This window comes from Neltuma alba, unplaced genomic scaffold (assembly GCF_004799145.2).
Source record: "Neltuma alba isolate B1F8T4 unplaced genomic scaffold, ASM479914v2 tig00013153_pilon, whole genome shotgun sequence".
Classification (NCBI taxonomy): Eukaryota; Viridiplantae; Streptophyta; class Magnoliopsida; order Fabales; family Fabaceae; genus Neltuma; species Neltuma alba.
Genome location: NW_021637465.1, coordinates 33550 through 53576, shown reverse-complemented (window position 1 = coordinate 53576; position 20027 = coordinate 33550). Strand labels below are relative to the sequence as shown.

General features: G+C 35.9%; 2 protein-coding genes and 1 long non-coding RNA gene across 3 annotated transcripts; 2 read left to right on the top strand and 1 right to left on the bottom strand.

Annotated features, from left to right (window-relative positions):
• Positions 1-1895: 1895 nt before the first annotated feature.
• LOC114734884 (ABC transporter B family member 11-like) lies at positions 1896-7792 on the bottom strand. The gene is made up of 12 exons (XM_028922531.1): positions 7487-7792; positions 7276-7330; positions 7005-7180; positions 6692-6913; positions 6367-6605; positions 5631-6156; positions 5217-5490; positions 4123-5009; positions 3646-3912; positions 2982-3245; positions 2564-2857; positions 1896-2308 (listed from the first exon to the last, which is right to left on the bottom strand). The coding sequence occupies exons 1-12, from the start codon at positions 7790-7792 to the stop codon at positions 1946-1948; spliced, it is 3873 nt and encodes a 1290-aa protein (XP_028778364.1). The 3' UTR covers positions 1896-1945.
• A 4446-nt stretch (positions 7793-12238) lies between these two features.
• Positions 12239-12634, top strand: LOC114734878 (uncharacterized). Its single transcript, XR_003739217.1, has 2 exons — positions 12239-12335; positions 12432-12634. It is a non-coding gene; the product is annotated as an uncharacterized LOC114734878 (long non-coding RNA).
• Positions 12635-13062: 428 nt separating this feature from the next.
• Positions 13063-19952, top strand: LOC114734880 (5'-nucleotidase domain-containing protein 4). The gene is made up of 17 exons (XM_028922530.1): positions 13063-13384; positions 13884-13981; positions 14741-14860; positions 15292-15381; positions 15490-15605; positions 16002-16098; positions 16563-16634; positions 16717-16764; positions 16847-16924; positions 17000-17119; positions 17289-17394; positions 17638-17801; positions 18088-18222; positions 18723-18853; positions 19174-19236; positions 19362-19440; positions 19551-19952. The coding sequence occupies exons 1-17, from the start codon at positions 13096-13098 to the stop codon at positions 19608-19610; spliced, it is 1866 nt and encodes a 621-aa protein (XP_028778363.1). The 5' UTR covers positions 13063-13095; the 3' UTR covers positions 19611-19952.
• The last annotated feature ends 75 nt before the right edge of the window (positions 19953-20027 follow it).

The following is a 20027-nucleotide window of genomic DNA, read 5'->3' as shown; positions in this document are numbered from 1 at the left end:
AACATCCCACATTTTTCTTTATACTCCCCTTATTGCTAAATATAGGAGTTGAGTCAAGAAATTAATTGTTATTCATTAAAAAAAAAAGTATATTGGTTTTCCTCAAATACCCAATTAATCATTTATATTGAAATTACGCTCATCAACAGAAACTCTTTTTAATATGTACATGTAAGTATACACAATTAATAGGGATAGTTTAAAGATAAAAATATAAATTTAAGAGAAAAATGGATTGAAATTTTGCATTTAGTATCAAACTAAGCACTCTAATTAGCTCTTACATTTAAAATAAAAGAAAATAATTGCAAAACAAAACTAGGTTACAAGTGGTGTGTTCACACGAAATCTAAAGTGAATCACACTATTTATATTTTTATCAACAATAAAAGAAAATCTCTTATGGGTCATGTATGATATGTAATTAAAAACATTGGTAGTTTGGTCCTTTGCATTCAATTTTACCAATTTTAGAGACTCTGAATCTCAAAGGATACATGCTACTATTGAGTTATAGTTATTTGTCAAAGACCTTTAACATGTATTTGTGTAAATTAGGTGGGGCCCCATATATTTTACTGAATTAAAAAACTAAGTCATCCTGTTTATAGTTTAATTATGTTATATGGTTTTATAGTCCCTTAAGAATTGAAGTAGGACCTAAAACCTCTAATTAAATCCTTGATTATGGCCAGAGTGTGATTGATTGCATGAGATCTGAGTTCACGTGTGTTTGTAGTTTGAGTAAGAAATTGCATGCCTGCAGCTTTAAGGTAAGGGATGTTAGTATCAAGTAAAACTAACGAAGATGACGCCACAAAGTGTAAAATATAATTTGTTTCTTAATAACAACAACACAGAAATCTTATGTTAAGATCCTAAAACACAAATCCAAACATAGTGGTTGTGATTTTTGAGGTAGTAGGTTCTGGCGTTCTGGTGGTGGGGTCCCAGATCTGAATCACAAACTTCGCCACGTTTTAAACTCCACTCTTTTAAAGACTTGGCAACAAATTCAATCTTTCTTTTTTCTTTTTCTGCGTCCAAGATTATTTTTTTCTTCATTGATTGGATCCTTAAAAGTAATATAAATCTGATAGAAAAGTTAGTGATTCTCAGTGGAGTCAGTTTGGTGTTAATAATAAGTGATTGGATGGTCCTGTTCTTAAAAGTGATGGCAATGCGTGTCTCCATCATTGGGCAAACCAACAATAATCGCAAATCACATTATGATATCATCAAGCACATATCAGACCCTTTTCAATTGAGTAAATTAACAGATAATAATCATAATCGTTGTTATTACCATTATTTGAAAACATTCAAAAGATTCTCCATATATCAGTTGGCTTGGTCCATACTTTTTTTGGTGTATGGAGTATTTTGCAATTCTCTTTTTGTTCTCTAAATTGTAAGGAAGGAATAAATACTGTAGTTGAGAGGACATTTCAGAATCTATACCCACACTTTGTTTTTTCCCCCTTTTTTTTTTTGGGTAACACAGGCAACCTTAATTTTATATCTGTAAATATGAACATAAATCTTTCTTAGTAGGATTAATATAATCTGTGATCCTTTAAGTTTGTCTTCATTTTGGTTTGGGTCTCTAAATTTCAAACTATAAATTTTGGTCCCTCAAAGGCAAAATGGTCCAAGTTTTTATTAAATTACAGGGATCAATGTTTTAAAGGAAATAAAACTTAAAGGACCAAAACTTATGATTTGAAACTTGAGGGACCAAAATCAAAATAAGAGCAAATATGATGAATCAAAAATTATATTAACCCTTCTTAGTATTAACACAATTTTGCTGATATTTTTAACTCCAACTGTTCACCAATCTAGTCTTGCATTAACCTTTTTCATGTTAACACTGCGTAGTTATTTACTGTGAAATCTTAATCTTGCAAGGTCCTTGATTTGCTGAGTTGTAACTTGCAGGAATTCAGTTGAGTTCTTTTATGGAAGAACCTGTGTGCAATGCCACTAAGGAAGCATAGGCACCACCTTTGTTGAGCAAATTCTCATGCTTTCCCTTCTCTTCTATGACTCCATTTTTAATTACTGCAATCAAATCTGCACTTTTAACTGTGGATAATCTATGAGCCACTACTACTGTGGTTCTTTCCACCATAATTTGATCCAACGCGTCCTGTACCACTTTCTCAGATTCTGCATCTAAGGCACTGGTAGCTTCATCCAGAAGCAATACTTTCGGATTCTTTACTATGGCTCGTGCAATAGCCACGCGCTGCTTTTGTCCCCCAGATAACTGAACTCCTCGCTCTCCTACTATTGTGTCATACCCCTGCATGTATCAACATCATCAATATCAATATATACTATAAAAATTATAACAAGAAGTACTATTTATAATAAGTTATTAATATCTTGACTTGCTCATCAGATTACGTGTAATTCAGAGAGTCCACCTAGTTGTTTTTCCAAAATCAAATATTTTCATGTATGATGTATAACTAGGATTTAATATCAAAGTGCTGGAAGCTAAATTTACTGAGTGGTCATGAAAAAGAAAATGAGCTGATATGGAATTGTAAGTTACCTGCTGCAAACTAGAAATGAACTTGTGAGCATTTGCCAGTTCTGCTGCAGCAATAATTTCAGCCTCTGTTGCATCCCCTCCCTTTCCATATGCGATATTGGCTCTAATTGTATCATTAAATAACATAGGCTCTTGACTCACCAAACCCATTTGCTGTCTTAACCATTTTACTTGTAGCTTTTGGATTTCTATTCCATCCAGTGTAATGTGACCTGAATCAGGATCATAAAATCTCTGCAACAACGAGATCACAGTTGATTTCCCACTTCCACTTTCTCCAACTATAGCAACTGTCTGTATTTTCACCAACAGTTTGATCAAAAGTTAGTTTCTTCCAATTGGAATAACAGTATAATTGGCAAATGTTAGTTTGTGCATGTTCACCAAAATCAAACTGTGCATTATGTGCACTGTGTACCTTTCCTGAACGAATGCTCAAGGAAAGATCTCTGAATACTTGAAAATCAGATCTGGTTGGATATTTGAAACTGATATGGCGAAACTCAATTTCTCCCATTAACCGTTCCAATGTCATCCCGGAGTCATCACTGGGATCCATTTTTGATTTCCCATCAAGAATAGTAAATATAGAACCAACGGAACTCTTTGCTTTACTTGAATCAGGAGCCAAGGAGCTAAATTGGGAGATTCCTAATGCTGCTACAGTGAGAGCAAAGAAGACCTACAAACAGGAAACAGAACCATCAGAAAGTGCTACAATACGGCTACTTTGAACCTTTCTATTACAGTATATTTTTTATCAAAATGACTGGTAACTGATACTATTATATGTATGGCTTCCCTTTGAAGCTTCTCACATGATTGTTTTTTAAGAAATCACTTTATCTAGTATGCAAGGAGATTGGACAGTGATAATGCATTAATAGGCTTTACATTTTTCTGTTCCTATATGTTTTGAACCTTTCCGCAGTATCTAGTTTGAGGATATCTCATCCTTCTGCTGGCTGTAAACTCATTTTTTATCCTCTCCCAAAAGAATGATACTAAAATGTCAATAATTAAATGAAAAGCCATGAAATGTGTATGCCAAGTTAAACAAGTTAGAAGACTAGAGGACCCACACGAAAAACATCTGAGAATGATGATTTGCCGTCTTGTACAAGTCGAGCTCCAGCGTAGAAACTGCATGCATAGACAGAAAACAGCAAGAAGAATGATAAACCAAATCCAGCTCCACTTATTATCCCTCTCCTTATGCCTGTTTTAATTGGCCCTTCACATCTTTTATGGTATAATTCCATCACCTTCTCCTCAGCACAGAAAGAAGCAACTGTTCTAATACTCCCTACTGCATCATTCGCCACTTGACTTGCTTCCTCATACAATTTCTGTTAAAAAGTATAATGAATATCATTCCAGAAAATCAAATACAAAAGGTTATGATAACGTTTGACACATAAATTAACTACTCAAGTATAATGATGATACAAATTAGTGATTACTGAAGTTATCAAGTCACAAGTCAAAGTAGGAAGTTCACTTTACAAACTTACAAACATCACAAAATCCCCCCAGGTCGAAAATTTAAAGGAACAAACCTTAGCATCTGCGCTGAATCCTTCTATGAACTTGAACTGTGCGTATCCATTGAGTACTAATATGGGTAGCATAACAAGAATTATAAGAGCAAGCTGCCAGCATGCCTCCAAAGCAATGACCAAGCCAATAATTGCAGTAGCAATATTTTGAACCAGCAAAAGAAGTGCATCTCCAACCAAAGCTCGGACAGAAGCTGCATCAGTAGATAGCCTGGCTCCAAGGACTCCACTTGAATGCTCAGCTTCATCAAACCAACTTACTTCCATGTGGATTATTTTCTCAAAACACATTAACCGGATCCTTCTTATCAACTTACCACCAGCGACAGCAAATAAGTAGAACTTCGCTGGAATTACTAAGAAGGATGCCACACCAAGGGCAACAAATATCAACGCCCAAAACTTTGAATCTTTACTGAGTTTATCTGCAGGTTCATAGAAAGTGTTTATCATTTTGGAGAGCAGTAACCCGAAAGCTGGGAATATTGCTGCATTTGCCACAGCAACTAGAGTCCCTATAAACAAGACTGGAATCTCAGGTTTGTTTAGATAAGCCAGGCGGTAAAGTGGCACTTCTGGAGGAGTTGGTGAATCTTTTGAACTAGGAGCTTCAGGTTCCGCACCTGCTGTTTCAAAGAGTCCATTTGTTGGAGGCACACCATATGGCACTGAGAATGAATGACGACTGCTTCTCCCTAGTCCAGATGACTCTCGACTTATAGATTTTAAGGAAGAAAGTCGTTGGCTTGATTGCCTTTCAGAATTCAATATGCTTTCTGGCTTATATGTGTCATTTGCATTCATATTCTCTGACTCCTTTGTTTCCTGCAATCTAACGAGTTGGCTATAGGCTCCATCAGGGTTCTTTGTGAGCTCAGCATGTGAACCTGATCAGTTAAAAGAAATAATATTGCATTTAGCTTTAAGGGACCTTCTATCATTTGTGATTATGTTAGAAATAATTTTGCAACAATGAAAGGAGAATTGGAGGGGAGTTTGGAGAGAAATAAATCAGAATCGCTATGAAGGAAGTAGAACAATATGACACTAGATTGCTAGCTGAAAATTTATTTATTGTAAGAGAGACTGTTTACCTTTGTCTACTATTTTTCCTTGCTGAATAACGGCAATAATATCAGCATTCCTTACAGTGCTCAAGCGATGAGCTACAATAACAGTGGTTCTACTTTTCATTATTCTGTCCAGTGCCTCCTGTACGATTCTCTCAGATTCAGCATCAAGGGCGCTTGTTGCTTCATCAAGAAGAAGAATTCTTGGGTCTTTCAATATTGCTCTTGCTATGGCTACCCTCTGCTTTTGACCTCCAGACAGCTGAGTTCCGTGTTCGCCAACCATTGTGTCTAACCCCTATATCCACAAATATTTGTGATCAATATTGTATTTAGTCTTGAAAGATTTTCAGAAACTTTGTCAAAAAAGCAAGCAGGAATGTCTATTGGGCAATGGAAATGAAGTTTCAAAGAATAAATAAAAGTTTCTGATTTCACCTGAGGAAGTTTATCTATGAACTTTGCAGCATAAGCAAGCTCTGCCGCAGCTCTGATTTCTGCATCTGTCGCGCCATCCTTACCATAGGCAATATTCTCTTTAATGCTACAAGTAAACAAAACTGGTTCCTGGCTGACGAGGCCTATTTTCTGTCTAGTCCATTTTAGCTGCAATTCTTTGATATTGATACCATCAATAAGAACTTCACCAGCTTGTGGATCATAAAATCTTTCTATCAGACTAATAACTGTTGATTTTCCACTCCCACTTTGTCCAACCAAAGCTGTTGTAGCGCCACTTGGTATTGAGAGAGAAAATCTATTGAATATGAGTTCATCTGGCCTCGCAGGATAACTAAAGCAAACTTCCCTCAGTTCTATATCCCCACGTATGTCATCTAGCTGCTTGCCAGTAATGTCATAAGCATCAATGTCTGACTTCCTTTTAATTGTTTCAAACATCTTAGAGGCTGCAGCTTGTCCTGCAGCAAAAGCACTCAAGCTTGGAGATGCCTGCCCCAGAGACCTGGCAATATAATCAGACAAGAACAACAAAAATATCTATATGTTCTCATTCAATGTTGTCAAGAACCATGTTATCTTTCACCTCAAAAGGTTAGGCTTTTAAGTGAAGGTTCCTGAATACATGTATTTTAATCTTTTAGCAATTGTGTATTTCATCTTGTGAAGCAGCAAACAGAAAGTGGAGGAGGGATTAAGGAGAAATGCAACTTACAAGGAGCCTGTCAAAACTGCAAAAATTACGGTGATAACCTTCCCTCCTGTATATCCTTTCTCCAGTACCATTTTCCCACCATACCATACTGCCAAACCATAAGTGAAGAAAAAAAGAAGAAAAGTTGAACCAAAACCCATACCAGAAGCCAGTCCCTCTTGCACACTAGTCCTGTACGCTTTAATCAAGGACTGATCATATTTAGCTATAGCTTGCTTCTCCCCTGTGAATGATGCAACCTGCATATTGGAGGAAAGGATATCATTTTTATGTTATAGTTACAGAAATGAAAATCAGAAGAGGATCTTTCTGCAAATACACATACTGTTCTTATAGAACCAATTGCCTGGTCTGCTATAGTTGCAGCAGCAGAATAAGCTTTTTGTCCACGGGATGTGGCTTTGGCAAGAACAATGCTCATCATAGCACCAGAAAAGACAATAGGAGGAATAGAGGATAGCATGACAATAGTTAGAAGCCATCCCTCAATGAATGCTATGATAAAACCTCCAAAAAAAGCTGCCACACACTGTATGAATTGTCCTACCTGGGAAGAATTTTTATCTTTAACACTATTTTGTAATGGTTAGAAGGAAAAATGAGGATGATTTGATACTTTTATGTTAATTCATAAATACCTTCTCTCCCATGGCATCTTGAATAAGAACAGTATCACCTGACATCCTTCCAACAACCTCACCAGTGTTAGTTTCCTTATCAAAGAAACTGATGTCCTGCCTCAAAATTGTCTTCAGGTATAAACCTCTAATTCTTGCAGCCTGTCTTTCTCCAGTGACCATCCAGCAAGTCACCTCTAGCATACAGCAAACAATTGTGTTCGTAGGTGTTAAAAAAAAGGAGTTAATAGTTAATATGCTAAGCATTATAAACAGAATCTGATGTACTTACGAAGAAATGACACAAGAAAGGCACCAACTGCCAAGTATACGAACTTCAGAGACACCTAAGCACAAGAGTCATCATTATGAGATGAAAGTAGTTAAAGCTTCTGAGTCTAAAAGTTCATTTCAAATATACAGATCCCATCAATGTAACTAACTCTTTTGGCTATGTCACGAAGATTAATAATGAATGAAAAGGGTTACTCAAGAAGTTGTACCTTGGAAACTTCATGGACAACTTCTTTGGTGTCTGCGGATCTTCCAAAAGCATCAATTATATCTCCAATAAAAACAGTCATTAAGGGCATGGATATTCCATTTACAACAGCACCAACTGTCCCCACAAGCATCAACAGATAATCCAAAGAATCTGCAAATGAGAAGAGCTTGTAAAAGGTTACAGTGTTGGTGGTTTCATCTTTTTCCTTAATCTTCTTTGAATCCTGATGCTTGTCTGAGACTCCCTGAGCTTCTTCAGGACTTCCACCTACAGGATTATTTGCTGAACCTGTCTCTCTTGTCATTTTCCCACAGAAAGCCTTCAGTGGCTTCAAAAGCCTCCACTTACGCTAATAAACTGAAAGCAGCTGCAGGAAAAAGAATTGTTGGTTAAAGTCAGCAACAAACATTGTAGGAAAAACTTGATTATGGAATTTTCAGTTTATTTTGGGATTCACATTAGACTTGCGAAGATGATGAAGGTTCCGAAGTTCAGTCTTGCTGTAAAACAGTGTAGAAAATTTGAAAACTTCTCTGTATAGCCATCTAACCTTTAGGGTGAAAGTGACATGAGGGCAGTTGTAACCAGATAAAAAGAAAAAGAGCAACAGTTCAGATCATACTTTCAAATTCAACTGAATTGTCAAAAAACATCCATAACCAAAAGTTGAAATGAACCTTTTACAAACTTGAGGAAGATGAAGCAACTTGCAGATCTACAGAGAAACAAAATAAAGAACCCACCTAGGCTTACATGACTTGAGGTAAAGAACATGACAGGATTAGATGCTTAAGAAAGAATAATATATCATTACTTAGATGCTCAATAAACTGAGTTAGTAAACTTCATTACGTTTATGCCCAGACTAAAACCCAATATATAATTGCTGCTTACTATGCTTGGCTTCTAGATGCCCACTTTTTGGTGGAAATTCTGTCCGTTGTTTCATGAATCTGAACATAAATTTAATCTATGTTTTCGTACTCTCTGTCACAGGATATGTTATTCTCTTTACATGAAATTCTTTTGAATGAATCTGGGATCTGCATGATGTTTTCTGATCGTTAATCTTTAGTAGTTCTTTTTCCCCTCTAGCATAACCAGTTAATAAAGAGAAGAGACAAAACTTCCCTGTCACGTCCTCATAAAGCATTTAGATTTTAAAATCCTTCTGATCTGTGTGAACTAATATGATATTTTCTTTGAGCAATTTAATATATTTTTCAACGGGTACAATGGCATCTTCAAAGAGGATAGACACTGGAAATTCTACAAGTGTAACTACAGAACCATACGCAACAAGACAAAAGAGCATTTTATTATTAGTTTGTTGGCATATGAAGTAGTTATGCGCAATCAATGACCAAAGCAAACTCATGGATATTCCCATATTGAAGCCAATTATTCCTAACAGATAATCTATATAATTTTTTTGAAAATACTAGGGTCATTGTTGTTCTTGAGCTTTATAGATGATTGGAGAGATGAAGTCCCTCAGATTGACCTGTTGTTCTTGAACCTATGTTGATAAGAAAATAGTCTCAATTACTCTCTCGTCGTGTTATCGTGATGGAAGGAGATTTTAAAGATCCTTGTTTGGTTTTGTTAAAGCGAAGGAGTTTTTTATGATCATTTATCTGGTTTAGGAGGAGAGAAGAGAAAAAGTTAATAATTAATAATTACTCCTCCGGTCCTAATTATAAGACCCAATTGACTTATTTGAGGAAATTAAGAAAGTAAGTTAAGTTGGTTATTTATAATAAATAAGTGTTGTCATTCCTAAAATATCCTTGCTAATTAAGTATATTGGCTAAAACTATCATTATTAGAAGGATTATCTTGAAAAAAAATGCATAAATATAAGAGACAAAATGGATTGGGTCTTATAATTAGGACCAAATAAAAAGTCAAATTGGGTCTTATAATAAGAACAGGAGGAGTATTAATTTATCACTATAACTTGTATATTAGTTTTTACTTTTGGGTTGAAGTGCAATTCTATAGTTTTTACTTTTGGGTTAAAGTGCAATTCTACAAACACAATCGCTGTCTAGGTAATATTTGGCTCAATGTTCCCCCCATGCTTTCAAAAACATGGCAATGTGTCACAGATCCTACAGTTTGAAAACGTTGACTGTTACAAGGTGAAAGTTGATCATGTATTGCTTGTGTGGCTAGCCACGTGGCATAAAATGTGTGAGGTGCTGTCCAAGTGGCCAGTAGCCTGATGGATATGTGGAGATAGATTAATTGTAAGGTGGTAGGAATTTGTTTTACCTTAAATCAAGGCATTTCGCTGAAGAATTACTCCCTCCGTTCCTTATTATAAGAGACACTTGATGCTTATGCCATGTTCCTATATATAAGAGACACTTACAAGTTGTCTCTACTTTTTTATGTTGATTTACTATTTTACCCATATTTATTATCTCCAACTCATACTCTCTCTCTCTCCCACTTCTCTTTCTTTGAATAATTTAATTGTTCTCTCTCATGCTCTCTCTCCTTATTAATGAGGGCATTTTTGGAAAAAAATTATACCTTTTATATATTAATTGTTCTTAACTAACTTTAACTGTTTTTTTGATCAACGTACTTCAGTTATTTGTCTCTTATAATAAGGATCGGAAGGAGTATGTAAAAAGTTACGATACCTGGAGATTAAACGGGGATTAAAAAGGAAGCACAGGTGGGGAAGCATCTTTTATGCACAAGTTTAGGTCCAGACAACGAGACCCCGCAGGCCTAGGCATTTTTTTAAAACCTATGGGCACTCATGAGATATTACTGAAAAAAAGTAAGGGCAAATTAGTCATAAAACTTGGAGGGAAGCAAAATAAAAGAATCAAAGAAAAGGAGGCGGGGAATATTACAAGTTTGCAACTTGATTCTATGTAATATTAGTGTTTCCATATTTAATACTCCTCCGGTCCTTATTATAAGACCCAATTTGACTTTTTATTTGGTCCTAATTATAAGACCCAATCCATTTTGTCTCGTATATTTATGCATTTTTTCCAAGATAATCCTTCTAATAATGATAGTTTTAGCCAATATACTTAATTAGCAAGGATATTTTAGGAATGACAACACTTATTTATTATAAATAACCAACTTAACTTACTTCCTTAATCTCCTCAAATAAGTCAATTGGGTCTTATAATTAGGACCGGAGGAGTAGTTAATACTATCTCCCATCCTTAATATAAAAACTACTTGACTAATTTGAATAGCTTCAAAAAATTAGTTAAGTTAGCTATTTATAATAAATAGGTGTTATTTTTCCTAAAATATCTTTATTAATCAATTGTATTGGTTAGAACTACCGTTATTACGATGACTACCTTAAAAAAAATAGACAAATAAAAGTCAAACAAATTCTCATGTTAAGGACCAGAGGTACTATAAGAGTCAAATAACTAATTTATGAGTATTAAAAAATTAATAAATTAGTTATTGGTGATAAATATATGTTATTTTTTATAAAATGCTAATCATGCGTATTATAATTATTATTTAATAAAACTTTTAATATATACCATAATATTAAAAACCGGATTGGAAACTAGCCAACTGATTACTTGGCCAATCCGGTTAGTGGCAAAAATTGGCAATAGAGTTGACCTAAAAGAGCGATTCGATGCAACCCAATCAACCCAGGAGAATCCCGATTATCCTGACCATCTATAGTGGGTTAACCCAGTTATGTTTTTATTTTTAAGTTTTAATACTAAAAAATTATTAGTAGATAGGAATATTTTGTTACCATAAATCTATTTTAATATTTTGTTAGGACGTATATTTGGTTATTTTAATAGTATAATGCTATGATATCAATTTGTCAAGAGAATTGTAGAAAAAAATTTAAGTGTACGATTATTTTATTAAATATTTAATATATTAAATTGATATTTAGTCCTTTGAATGTTACGATGAGAATTTAAATTAATTTTTAATTTTTTTATTTTTTATCGGTTTGATTCCGGTCTGATTTACTAACAATTAACCTATTGTTTTGACCAATTTGGTTTTGTGTATCTTGATATGTAATTATGTATAATAAAAAAAAGACAAGGTAAAATTACGTTTAATATTTAGCATCGCGTTCAATGTTTAATTAATTCTTATGTTCTCATGCTTAGTCCAAGATACAGCATGGGGCAATTGGACCAATTGTTTCTTCCTTGCATATATGATCGGAATATTGACAAAACTAAAGTCAAAAGTGATATTCTCTTTATTCCTTTGTTTGCACGCTTGCTTGCTCATGGTGGCACGGATTCTCTGCATCATCGCATTGGTGTTTTGGGCCCCTTCATCTTTCAGAAGGAAGATTACCAGTTTGCCCTTTGATGATCCTTACCACAAATGATTCGATCTATTTGAAGGAAGAAAAAAAATTCAAACACATGTAATTGGAAACTTTTTTAGGGGGTTAAAAGTTAAAACTAGTCTCAATTTTTTTCGTAGTTACATGAAAATCGGAAAAAATAAATAAATAAACAACCTTATCAATAATCAATCAATCAATATTAAAATAGCAAACTGCGGATAAGGCCTTAGCCCAAAAGAGTTCGAATAATGCTGTTGGGTTGGGTAAGTGGGCTTCTGCTGAAAATCCTGTTTCGACGTGCCCACGATTCCTAGGGCGGGAAGAAAGATAGAAGAAAATGCCAACCGTTGTTCCGGTTTCCCACTTCCAAGGCTGTCCTCCCTGTCAGCCCCCCCAAAAAAAAAAAACAAAGTTTGTCCTCCCTCAGTTTGACGTTGGTCTAGCCTATTACAAGGATCCCATTTCTGGCAATCTCTTTGGACGTCGACGCCATTGAGCAAAGGCAATTGAAAGGGTAAAACGGTAGAAATGATATACTGTATAATACAAAAACTCTTTTTCAAGAATTATGTTCTCTGAATAATTTTCCTAAAGATTGCTTAAATATCAGGTTCTGACCGTGTAATTGTTTGTGGTACGAAGAAAGGGCGAATTCAAACAAAACCAATCAATGATAGACAGACAAGTGCCGATTACGGAAAGACGGAATGGATGATCAAGAATCAGGAGGACTGGAGAGTTGCCTGGAGAAATTTTGCTTTCTTTTCTGGTTCTCTTTTTCTAACCATGCGCTTCAAAAAGGAAAAACAAAAACAAAAACAAAAAACAAAAAAGATGAAGAATCAATTCTAGTAGCAGAGAAGTCTACCAGAAAACAAAATTCTAGTTTGGGAGGATGAAGACATCCGTGAAGTTAATCCCCCTACGTATATTATACCGAAGTACCTGTACATTGATGCCCCAGGTTTTACCACGTTATGTAAGATCCTTCGTCAAAGATTAACAAGGGAAAAAGCTCGGCTTTGAGGCTTTTATTGTCCAAGATTGTTGACCCAAATCATAAATCAACCCAGATTAGAAGATATTAATCCTGTGCTAGCGTCAGCACCCGAAAATGTCAGTGCAATAGCTTAGATTTTCTATCCACATGTCAAAAGTCTACTTCACTGTCAAGTCTTCCCTACAAAGATTCGTTTTCGAGCGATTTATTTTCAATCTACCGTAACTGTATCCCGCACCGGCAGTATCATCCCCTAGCACCACTGGCCGCAGATATGTACGCGGCGGAGGTTTTAGGCTGTTTCTTCGCTAGCAGAGAGACCTCTTCAGCAATGGCAACTCCTATCTGTATCACAAAGGCCGCTTCGATCGGACCTAGTTTTATTTTCAGTACTCCTATGAAACCTGGTAGAACTTTCTCCTGTTGCCGCTGCAGTTTGGACTCCAAGTCAGTTGGCGGTGATGTTTTCTCGGTGACGCCGTCTCACAAGTACGACGTGGACTATCTTGGACAGAGCACTAAAGGGGATTTGAACGTCAAGTTCGAGCATCTTGAGGCTTTTGGTACGATCCCCAACTTTACCTTCCCCTGTTCATCTCCCGCCCTTTTGCAGTTCAATTTCATATTCTCATTTGTCATTTTCGCTCTTTTACCTTTTATAAACTTCTGGGCGTGCTGTTCTTTGAAAAGTTTGGTTGAAGGGTGTTTCTGAAACTGCCATCCTCTTTCATATTCGGTTGCAAGTAGCTTCTTTTTGAGATTCCACTCGTATTATGCTGTAGTGGTGTAGAGGGAGTGTGTGTGTGTGTAACGTTCTCCCTCAGTTCTCGCGGATTCAATTTATAATTACGCTGTAGTGTGATGGACATATTTTATCCCTTCTCCTGCAAATATATAATTACGCGTTTTACCTTCTTAAAACGGTCAAGCTATTTCTCCTTATTTCTTGAATACTTAATGCCATTGGTACCAGTCAGGAAGAGCATGAATTTGTTGAATCTGTTTGCAACACTAATTGATTATTTGGCGGGGACCTAAACTATTGGTAAGTTTCTCATGTAGGAATTGATGGCCATGCCGCATTGGAAGGTCCAATTGAGGAAGTTGCCCGAACAGAGGCTAATGAAGCCGAAGGATTGCTGAGAAACTTGGGTATTCCGGTGTGGCAAGCATGCTTTATTTCCTTACTTGCTTCTTTTCTATTTATGTTATTTGGGCTTGATATTATCTGTCGTCTGCTTCTCTGTTATCTACGCCATTAATTAATGACTGCGTCATGAATATGTTTGTTAATTTCTCACTATTTGCTTATCTGCATTGTTATCAGCGTTGTTATCAGCATCTTTCTTCCCACCTCCCAAACAAAGCTTAAGATTACATGAACATGCGCATGAATGCGTGTAAAAATGAGAGGGGAGAATGTTAAAGTGAAATTCATGTTTTTACTAACATTTACATATTTTTCATTAAATTTTATAATGGATGAATACTATATTTTTTGTCATGGCAATGTCGACATTGTTTGTGAGCACACCATATCAATATAAGTCTTCCTCGCAGACACATAATTATGTGAGATATGAACTTTACTTTATAAAGCTGAATTAGGGAGAATGCACTCAAGAGTTGAGTTTTTCTGATTTTCTTATTGATTAATATGTACTATGATGCCTTATTCTAGTTATTTGTACCTTTCCCCATTGATTAATATGTACTATGATGCCTTATTCTGGTTATTTGTACCTTTCCCTGATACTAACCATTTCCTTCATCCAGTCATTTTCTGGAACTGCTAGGCTGCTTTCCTCCATTTCTTTTCTTGATCTCTTTTTCTTTCTTTCGCTTTGGCTTTCCACGGAGTAGATATGTTTCTCTTGACTAAGTGAATATCAATAACAAGGTCTCATGTCCTTCTGCAGAGCCCTTCATCATCTAGAAATTCACCTCGTGGAATATTTTGTAGCCGCACCTTGAATCTGCGGTCAATTAGTGCAATTGGATATGATATGGACTACACCTTGATGCATTATAATGTCATGGTAAATATAAAGCTCAGTTTTGAATTAGTAAATAGCTCGCGTAAAATATTGAAATCTTAACTGCTGGGCTGTAAATATGTTTCCTTTGTATATTCTACATATTTATAAACAAATAACTTTAAGATCTTTGAAAGTGTGGTGTGCTGATGCTGATGAACCATTAAATCTTGTTTACATTTACATATCTTCGATTTTACTTTTACAATTTGATTTGATTTTACAAGTTATGAAGCATCGCCAAAGGTTTGTAGTTCTTTAGCCCCTACCCCGCTGAAAGTATTTATTCCTTTATATTTAGATTTTCAGCATTGGAGTTCAGATTGTAGAATAAGTTTTAAAGAGGATATTTTATTGTTTTCTGTTGCTGGGAACTGTTGGCTTTTCTCACTATTCAGGTCAGGGGAATTTTCTGATGTTGATATACTTTACAGGCTTGGGAAGGACGGGCTTATGACTACTGTCTGGAAAACCTTAAGAATATGGGTTTCCCTGTTGATGGACTTGCATTTGATCCAGAACTGGTAACATGTTATTCTTCACAAGCTTATGGTATTTGAGAAATTTTGCAATTTGATTGTATTAGTATTAGCTTGTCTTTCTAAGCGAGCCATGCGTAATGAATTGCTCAGGTGATTAGAGGTCTTGTCATAGATAAGGAGAATGGTAACCTGGTTAAGGCTGATCGATTTGGTTACGTTAAGAGAGCTATGCATGGGACCAGAATGTTATCTAATAGAGCCCTGAGGTATGCTTTGGGCTCTGTGATTTTGATTAATTAAAACCTTGTTAGAGTACTTGCCTACTTGTTATATCAACACGCTTTGAAGGTTGTTTTACATAATGCATTGTTCAGGTTTATGTATGTTGTTATGCACTAGCTATTCCTGAATAATGAATGTTAATACAACGTGGTGGTATGTTCAACTGCCTCAAGAATGTGCCAAGATATGGTTAATACTTTGTTTTATATTCTGAAATAAGACTAGATCTGTACATCCTTATACACCCAAACATGGATTTTTTGCATGGAGCTTCTTTGTGGCTAGATGTATATTTATGTTCTGATGACTTAATGAATACACTTCGTTTCAAATTGGAGTAATAACTTATGTATTGCTTCTTAATTTTATGTGCATGGAAGTGAAATGTATGGGAGGGAACTGGTGGACCTGAAGCAGAGCCGATGGGAGTTTCTCAATACATTTTTCTCTGTGTCTGAAGCTGTGGCCTACCTGCAGGTATCGAGAAACTACTATTGACAAAGACTGAACTTTGTGACAGCATATATTCTGCTGTGATGTTTGTTTTGCATTTGGCGTTAGATCTTAGCTTTCCCAGCATCTTTTGACTACAGCAATGTGAAATGAGTTGTATTGCTATCTTTACATTTGATCTGAGGATTGCTGGCCATGTTTTTTGAGCTCTGATGGGGTAAATTGGAAGTCATGAAAGCAACAAGTCTCCTAATTGATTTACTAGGTGTCATTTTGGTATAGTTTTCCCAGAGTTTTATTTTTGCGAAAGGTAAAGAGATTGGAGTATAAATGAATCTACCCTAGGCTGCATGCTTCTCGTTGGTTCTGCTTTGTTCTTAGCATTAGCATCTTTGTTTTCCACCCAACTTGTAAGGTTGTTTCCTTTTGATGATTTGGATTTGTCTCTAATTAGGATTAATCTTTATTGATAACATGCTCCTTTTCAGATGGTTGACAGATTGGATGATGGGGTTATTTCACCAGATCTTGGTCCACTTGATTACAAAGGTCTTTATAAGGTAATCAAAAGGTTGCTAATATTTTTCGAACAGTGTATTTGCTTATAGATGTTCTTTTCTTTAATATTGGCATGGCTTTCAGGCTGTTGGGAAAGCTCTGTTCAGGGCACATGTAGAAGGTCGTCTCAAGGTGAAGTTCATGTTTTCTGAATCTAGTTTAATTTTAAATGTTATAATGTATTGATGCCAACTGATTATGGATTTTTGTGTAGAGTGAAATTATGTCTAAGCCTGAACAGTTTGTGGAGCCTGATCCTGAATTACCTTTGGCACTTTTGGATCAGAAAGAGGTACGGCCTGTAATTTGTTTCTGAAATAGCAAGAGATATTCTTTGACTTCTTACTTAGGTATCTTCATGGAACAGGCTGGTAAAAAGCTTCTGCTCATAACGAACTCAGATTATCTTTATACGGACAAAATGATGAGGCATTCCTTTAATAGGTTCCTTCCCAATGATATGGGTTGGCGAGACCTATTTGACATTGTAAGTTCTACATTTATGCCTAGGGAGACTTAAATGAGATTTAACAAAAGTTGCCTTTTGTAATGGAGGGATGGAAATAGCCAAAAATTGTATGTGTTTTGCTGCCACCAGAAACCTCATGCATTTTACATTGATCTTGCATTACAAATGGGGTTTTATTTATAAATAGGTAATTGTCTCAGCAAGGAAACCAGAATTCTTTCAAATGTCACACCCTATGTATGAAGTGGTGACCGGCGAGGGTCTTATGCGGCCATGCTTTAAGGCAAAAACTGGTAATTATTATTCTGCTCCTTGATCTTAAAGGTCAAAGCTATCTATTTATTGTTTGACACGTTGTATAATGCACTTTCTTATAAACATTTGGGTATACTGCTAGATCCTTCCGTGTAGAAAAAAGGGGAGGGAGGGATGGGTCATAGATTGTAAACTTGTTTGCTGTCTTGTTATTCTGGAAATGACCAATTTAAAGAAGAAAATCACTTCATTTTATTCTTTTTAATGACCATCCTCTGCAGGGGGTTTATACTCAGGGGGCAGTGCACAGATGGTTGAGAATTCTTTAAATATCCATGGCGATGAGATATTGTATGTTGGTGACCATATTTACACAGATGTTAGTCAATCCAAAGTCCATTTACGTTGGAGAACAGCATTGATTTGTCGAGAATTGGAAGAAGAGGTTAGTGCAACCAGTCTTTGTTTGACACAATCTTTCTGATTTAGGCAAGCAAAACTGCGCCCTCTTAAGAGCATAGGTCCGTGTAGTTGGACTTGGGGGAAAAATGATGATTGTTTTGAAATTGATTTCCGAATCCATATGCATTTGTTGCATGATCTGTACTTGACATGGGAAATATTTACAAAATGAGTCCCTGATATGTCAGACTTCATTGTTGTGCCTTTACTGGTTTCCAACTATGAAATAACCTTGTTGCTTGTGCTTTACAAAAACGCTAAAACTGCAGTATGATGCACTGATTCAAAGCCAGAGTCATAGAACAAGGTTAGTGGAGCTTATAAATCAGAAGGAAACTGTAGGGGATCTCTTTAACCAACTTCGGCTTGCTCTGCAAAGGCGGAATTATTCACGGCCTGCTCAAGTAAGTTGGGTCTTATATGTATACTACCAACTCAGTTTTTTATTTTCTGTTTTTGAGAAAGTTAAAGCAGAGGGCTTTCAATAATTTTCCCTTGAATTTATGTTGGCATTTAGTGGTTAGTCTGTGGTGCTGCAATTATTCTGTTGCCTCATTCAGTTTCTTCAACACATTGAATTAAATCTAACGACTGAAATTGAACGATTCATTTGTCTTATATTTATGTATCAGTAGATATCCCTGTTGTGCTCTTACAGTGCTAGCAAACTTGATTGTTTGTTGGAATTCTTATTATCTCTCATCTCGAAAATGACTCAAAATATTGTGCGCATCATCTGATAGTTTAGTCTAATTGTAAGGTTATCAATTCAATCATTTAAACGTACCTACGTATGGTTTTTTCTTTTTAAAAAAAATGTTTCCAAAGTCTATTGCGTTAAAACCTTCTGGCCCAAGTCGGATGGCAATATAATTTTTTTTTTCCCTTTCTACTGTACTTGAAGACACTAGCTGCAACAAATTTGGATGATGAAGACCTCACTGAATGCATGCAAAAGTTACTTATTGTTATGCAAAGGCTGGATGATAAAATTGCTCCCATGCTGGAGGCAGATGGGGAGTTCTTCAGTAAAAGGTAAGCCCTAAATACCTAGTGATTGGTATAGAAATCTCTAGTGCCTTCAACTTGTATGCGAATTACTTAGTCCAGCCATTTGCCTGACTATGTAAACCAAATTTTGTATATAATTTGAACGATAACTGAGCTAAATCGACGCATCCACTGTTTGAGTGACCTCTTTTATTCTTATGAAACAACACGAAGGATCTTAATTCATGGCTCTGCCAAACACCCCCCCCCCCCCGGGGGGGGGCGCTGCTTCTGGTTATTACATTTGAAGTGGGTAATCCATAACAAATTTTGGCACTAACCTTCTGTATCGTGCATGTTGTTAGGTGGGGTTTCCTATCTCGCGCCGGTCTGTGGGATAAAAGCCATTTGATGAGACAGATTGAGAAGTATGTGCTTTCTTAAGATGCCCCTTAATCCCTTTTACATTCCTATGGACATGGCTTTAATAAAACTCAGCAATACTGCTTGCTTTTCTTGAGAAATGAGAGCTGTTTATTTGTTATAATCTCAGGTACGCTGATATATACACATCTAGGGTGTCAAACTTTCTAAATTATACACCCTTCATGTATTTCCGCTCTCAAGAACAGGTATTTTGGATCATCAACCTCGAGCAATCGAAAATTATAGCACATAAGATTATTTATCATCTGGGATTTGATCTGGTTTAATGTTCATGTTTCTTCTTCTTCTTCTGCAGAACCTTGCTCACGATTCCTACTCAAACTATTGCTCTCATTTTGATGAGCCATCTTCATGAGAGAGAGTGCAAGCAATGGGAAAGGTAAATAGAAGAAATAAAAGTCTGCTGCTGACAAAAGAAGCAGATGTTTATTGTAACCGTTTGATGATGATGATGATGATGATATCTTACACTTTTTGTTTATGAGAACTGATAATGATGTCATATCTACCAAGGACACCGACGTCACAAGAGTCCTTGCCTTGGATTAGCGGTGTCACAATCTGAAGCTTGAAGAAAAAGAAAACAATGAAACAGCCATAAAATGTGTATCAGGTTGACAGAACATGTGTGGGGTGTTTAGTTAATTAAAGTTGTACCTTTTGTGTTCAAATTAATTTTATTCCTGCCAAATGCCAATCCTGCTTACTGCATTCTCTTCGAATAGTAAATTCTCTGCTGCTGCTATTAAAATAAGAAGAAGAAAGGGAAACT

What these genes read in the sequence shown, in the direction of transcription:
- LOC114734880 (XM_028922530.1), top strand. Translation starts at nt 13,096, where the DNA reads ATGTACGCGGCGGAGGTTTTAGGCTGTTTCTTCGCTAGCAGAGAGACC. An exon ending in GGCGAGACCTATTTGACATT is followed by an intron (nt 17,120 to 17,288) that starts GTAAGTTCTACA and finishes ATTTATAAATAG; the next exon opens with GTAATTGTCTCAGCAAGGAA. An exon ending in ATGCTTTAAGGCAAAAACTG is followed by an intron (nt 17,395 to 17,637) that starts GTAATTATTATT and finishes CATCCTCTGCAG; the next exon opens with GGGGTTTATACTCAGGGGGC.
- LOC114734884 (XM_028922531.1), bottom strand. Translation starts at nt 7,792, where the DNA reads ATGACAAGAGAGACAGGTTCAGCAAATAATCCTGTAGGTGGAAGTCCT. An exon ending in CTTTCTTGTGTCATTTCTTC is followed by an intron (nt 7,181 to 7,275) that starts GTAAGTACATCA and finishes GCTGTATGCTAG; the next exon opens with AGGTGACTTGCTGGATGGTC. An exon ending in GCAGTTTTGACAGGCTCCTT is followed by an intron (nt 6,157 to 6,366) that starts GTAAGTTGCATT and finishes TTATATTGCCAG; the next exon opens with GTCTCTGGGGCAGGCATCTC.